Source organism: Myotis davidii, unplaced genomic scaffold (assembly GCF_000327345.1).
Source record: "Myotis davidii unplaced genomic scaffold, ASM32734v1 scaffold94, whole genome shotgun sequence".
Taxonomy (NCBI): domain Eukaryota; kingdom Metazoa; phylum Chordata; class Mammalia; order Chiroptera; family Vespertilionidae; genus Myotis; species Myotis davidii.
The window spans coordinates 1,258,295-1,263,522 of record NW_006285313.1 but is presented as its reverse complement, the minus strand read 5'-3'; the positions used below and the strand labels follow the sequence as shown (position 1 = coordinate 1,263,522).

Genomic DNA, 5,228 nt, shown 5'->3' with positions numbered 1-5,228 from the left:
AATGGCCCACAATCATGAATAATAGAGGCTTTGTCTGGCAACTCCAAATATCCAGCGGCGAAGTGAACAATTCCGACTTCATACTGTTTCCCCGTCTCCAGATGGTTGGCAGCATGAAGAGAGCTGGGCCGAGTCCAGGCTTTGGGTCATAAAGGCCTGGGGTTGAATTTTGACTCTGTCTTACGAGCTGTGTGATCTCAAGTTGGTTATTAAACTCCCTGGGCCTCAGTTTCCACTGACATATAATGGGAATAAGAGCAGCATTGTGGGGTGATTGTGAAGATTACATAAAGTTACATGTGAAGTGCCTGGCACTCAGGAGGTGTCCAATAAATGCTAGCCCATTGCCCCTCCCCCTACCCCACCTGTAGTTGTGAAGATCTGCAATTGTGCTTCCATGAAGCACAGTCTGACTTTTAGATGTGCAGCAGCGATCGTGTTACAGGAAAGAGGAAGCATTGTGTCAGGCTGCGTGGGGTGAGGCGGTGCTATGACAATGCTATGACACGGGGACAAGATCAAGGTCATGTTCTTCCATAGAAAACCTTTGGCATTTGAATCTTAAGAAATGTTAGTAGTGAGAAACCTTAAAGTAGCTGAACTTTTTGCCTTGTGTAGTTCAACTGCCTATAACCAGGGTTATATGGAAGGTAACCAATGTTCGGGAAAAAGCAATACGGCCTATAGTTCTAGAAAAATGTTGTTTCATTCTTCTCAGTACATGCAGTAATAACCCCGACAAGGCCAACACAGTGTTGACTGTGGGAGGAAGTAATGGGACTTTTTTTTTTGAATTGTTGACAGTATTATAGATATCCCCCGGTTCTCCCACTTCCCTGCCTCTTCCACCTAACCCCCACCCAACCCCAAGCCTTCACCACACTATCTATGTCCATGGGCTATGCATATATGCATATACGTTCTTTGGTTAATCTTGTCCCATCCACGTAATGGGACTTTCTTAAATACACAAATCAGAATGATTGGCGAACATCATGTTGATGGTTTATCTGAGTCTGTGGAAATTGCTAAAGCACTAATAGAGGCAAACATTTCCATTGCGTAGCTTGGTGAAAGGAGAACTAGAACTTGGGAGTCAGATACTCTAGGGGTTGAGTAACCTGGGGCGAGTTACTGAATTTTCTGACCCCAAGGTTTCTTCACATGTAATAGGGGATAATAACACCATTGGCTTCCTGAGCTGTGACCACTGCTTCAGAAATCCTGTGAGGGTTTTACCCAAAGATCCTGGGCCCCACTCCTAGGTCTGGGGCTGAGAATTTGCATTTCCAACAAGCTCACAGCTGATGCTTTTACTGCTGGTTCAGGGGACCTCACTTGAAGTGCCGACTGTTAAAAGTCAGTAAGAGGAAACATACTAAGGACCATTATAAACCGTAGTGATAATGATGTTGTCTGTGATGCTGATGGTTGGGTCATTGCACCCTTTTCTCATATGATCTTTACATTATCAGGTGTGGGCAGAAGAAAAAGCTGGTGATCAATGGGAATGGAGCTGTGGAGGACAGAAAGCCAAGCGGACTCAACGGGGAGGCCAGCAAGTCTCAGGAGATGGTGCATTTGGTGAACAAGGAGTCGTCGGAGACCCCAGACCAGTGTATGACAGCCGATGAGACGCGGAACCTACAGAACGTGGACATGAAGATTGGGGTGTAACACCTATTCCGTGACCTTGGATAGAAATCACACATCACCAATACAGGGAGCTGGGACACTCACAGATGCAATGTGCTACTGATTATTTCATTGGGGTTCTTTTTTTTTTTTTTTAGCATAACATTTTCTACTCCTTTTTGTTTATTGTGCTTTGTTTTTTGAAGTCAGTCAATTTATAAAAAGAGCATTGCTTTCTGAAATGAGGGCCCAATTAACCATCGGCAAGATTTTGACTTAAGCCTCCCACTCCCTGGGGTATGCTATGGATGGCATCTAACAAAAGCCATAAATGCATCTTTCTGATCCTCAATCTTCCCTCCACCCCACCTGCCAGGTGACAGCCACATGCTAAGGACATCCCCCCAGAGCTAAGAGGAACTGGTTCCTGAAAGGAAATCTGAATGGGTTCATATTGTCCATCTAGGGGCCCAGTCCCTAGGCATTGCTTTCCATGGGGGTAGGGGACTGGGATGTACTGGTTATACATCCTTTTCTACAGACGCCCTGGAAATTTTCCCAATGCTATTGAGAATGCCCAAAGGGTCAAGCTATTTATCTGTAGTAAGCTATTTATCTGTGTTTTTGAAATATGAAACCCTGGAGGTCCTGTAATTAGTATGATTTTGTTTTGTTTTGTTACTTTGTCAGAGGCATAAAAAGGGTTTAAGTTGATTCATAATAAACAGCTGTACTTCTTCCACTTTTACCCTTTGTGCTGTGATCCTTCAGTGTCTTAACCAGCAAGGTCTGGGTCCCAACAGCTCATCAGGAAGATGTGGGAGGGTTCCCTGGAAGACTTCCTCTCAGAGCTAAGTCCCTACTCCAACTCCCCTCACTCAAATCTCACAGAAGATCCAGGAAGGCAGTTGAGTTTCTGAGGCTCAAAGGCTTTCTGTCTGGTCCTAGAACCAAAATTGTGAGAGGAGGGACTTCGACAGCTTTCCTGTTATAATGGCCACCTATTCTCTCCTTGAAGGGCTATGAAAAGTCACATTACATTTGCATGACGTACTGTTGTGGTGTCCCCTTTCACTGACCCCATTAGTGATGTCCAAAAACAATATGAAAGTGCCTTCTGGCCTCTTGTAACCAAGGAGAAGCCGTGGACATGAAAGAGCATACACAGTAGCCACTGGTTGCACAGGTTGGGGTAGACTGGGGGAGGGAGCAGTGTAGATCCTGTTTGAGTATTTTTATGGCCGTATTTGTTTATACTTTAACATTCCAGTTGTCTGTTCCCAATGATGGTGCTACTCAGAAAGTTAAGTGCCTGGGGAATCTCAAAAGGTTACAGGGTTTCCTACCTACTCAGTCTTGTTACCAGATACCAGTTTTATGGCCAAATAAAAGATTAATGGCTTTATCCCTTGGTTCTCAAGTCCTCTGTGGTCTTCATTCACAACTTCAGAAAACCCCATTCATTCTGGGACTTCCAAAGGTTACTTATAATAGAAGAGATTAGATCTCTATAGTAAGAGCTCCTATAAAATGGGACCTCCTTCATTAGGCCTCTATAATAAGTTATCTGTTACCTAAACTAATATGCTTAACTGGCAATATTTCTCAGACAAAAAGAGAAAGAACCAGAAGGAAGAGGAAGAGGAATGGGGGGAGAGTGAGGAGGAAGAAGAGAAGAAGGGGGAAGAGAATGTGGAAAGGAGGAGGAGGAAGAGAAAGAGAAGGAGAAGAAGAGGAGATAGGAGGAGAGGGAGAAAGGGAGAGGAAGTGGAGAAGGAGAAATAAGGAAGTCTAGAGCTTCCATCTCTTAGGTGCACTACACTTGTACTATTGCCTGAAGTTCATGGACTAGGACGCATTCTCTCCCATTTGACGTAATAGTGTAACTCCAGAAGCTCAGCTTGGCTACACATCATTCCTACCAGTGACTTGCCAGGTGGCCTGGGCTAAGTCATTCACCGGGGCCTTGCTTCTATTAGTGAGGGGCCAGCATTTCATGGTTTTGCAAAGTTAAAAGAGGGAAGATGAGAAGCCTGCAAAGCTGAGAGCTTAAGAGGTAATTTTTCCTGTAATCATAAATCTTTTATGTCTCCTGAGGGCTCCCTTTAAATTAGCACTGGGTGCAAAATAAAATGGGGCGAAAGACACCTTCATCTCTATATTTTGCAGATTTTAACCTGCAGAATAGATTCCTCCAACAAAACCCCTCAAAAAGTTGTACATCAAGACTATGACACCAAGGACCAATTTCTTAGCCAATGTTCATTCAATGCTGTTTTAGTGGGAGTAGGAGGAAGGAACCCTCCCACTTCTGTAGAAGATAAAATGTGCTTCCGAACAAGAATAAAATCGTTCGTTCACCTTTGTGTCATAGTTATGCCTTTTGTAAATCACTTTGAGTTTTCCAAGAATATTTTATTGTTTGCATGTATCTGGTGACCATTGTTATTTTGATTTTTCACAGTACTCCCTTCCTCTGACTTTTGTATATTTATTGATGGGCCAGTAACAAGGAAAGCATGATATGTATATTGCCCAGTTGAAAGCATTTATTGGAAACTATTAAAAGGCTACGGTTGAAACATTAAAGAAAATGGACTCAGGAATCTCTGTTTTAAGGGGGATGGGAACCTGGGAGGGGCAAAGCTGGGATTATCTGCCTGTCTGGGTAATTTAGAAGCACAAGGTCAAAGGTTTAGGAGGTGGCTGAAGCTTCACACTCATATTATTTTTTCTAAAAGGAAAAACTTCATGGGTTTCCATCACTTGAGAAACTTCTTTTGGAGGAAGTTTAATATTCCATGAGAGGCGTGTGGTCCACATATTTCAAACTAAATGAGATATGAAGTGTTAGTTCTTTAAAGCCAAGAACTACTCCTGGACTTCCAGGTAAAGAGAGGAGAGTGATCATACCTCCATTTCCTCATGTAAGACTCAAAGGACAATAAGAGATATTCCAAAAGGCATAAACCAGCTGGGCCAAGGAAAATGGAGGAAGAGGCCATAGTAACACAACCTGAAGCTGGACAGTGATGGCTCATTGGTAACTGAGTACATTTGGAAAAGCCGAATCTGAAGCCAGAAATGGGGAAAGTTGAGAAGCAACCATATTTGTGTCGCAGAACCCCATCCCCACCCCCAGCAAGGCCCAGGAATTGGCAGCATCAGCTACCTCTGGATATGGTAGAGAAGGCGGGACTAAAATTAGGAGGGTGGCTTTAAAGTCTACTTAAAAACCCCAGATCTCCTTCCCCACTCTAAGTAGCTGAGTGACTGCTCTTTCCCAATGCCAGCAAGTGACCAGAAGTTTATCCTCTGAAGGGGGCAAAATAAAGAGTCTCTGAGTGAAGGAAAACAAGGCACACACAGTTGACACTGGAAAGTGAAGCCATGCATAAGGAATGTCGAGACTGCCTAGCCTTCTCTCGCAACTTGGCTCCCAGACGTCAACAGCCAAGCATGGATCCTCTGGGCAGAAGTTCAGTCTTCCTGGGGAATCTGATAGGCCTGAGAGAAAACCGTAAAGATACTAACATGATAGTTCCCCAAGGACATTAGCCCAGCAAAGCAATCTACAGTGAGGCTCAAGCTTC

General features: G+C 43.9%; 1 protein-coding gene across 1 annotated transcript in view; it reads left to right on the top strand.

The window, feature by feature from the left end:
* CD44 (CD44 molecule (Indian blood group)) overlaps positions 1-2,383 on the top strand; it is an 84,998-nt gene extending 82,615 nt beyond the window's left edge. The window contains exon 11 of the mRNA XM_015559007.1: positions 1,476-2,383. Coding sequence (XP_015414493.1) covers positions 1,476-1,677 — 202 coding nt within the window. The 3' untranslated portion in view covers positions 1,678-2,383. The remainder of the gene's footprint in view (positions 1-1,475) is intronic.
* The last annotated feature ends 2,845 nt before the right edge of the window (positions 2,384-5,228 follow it).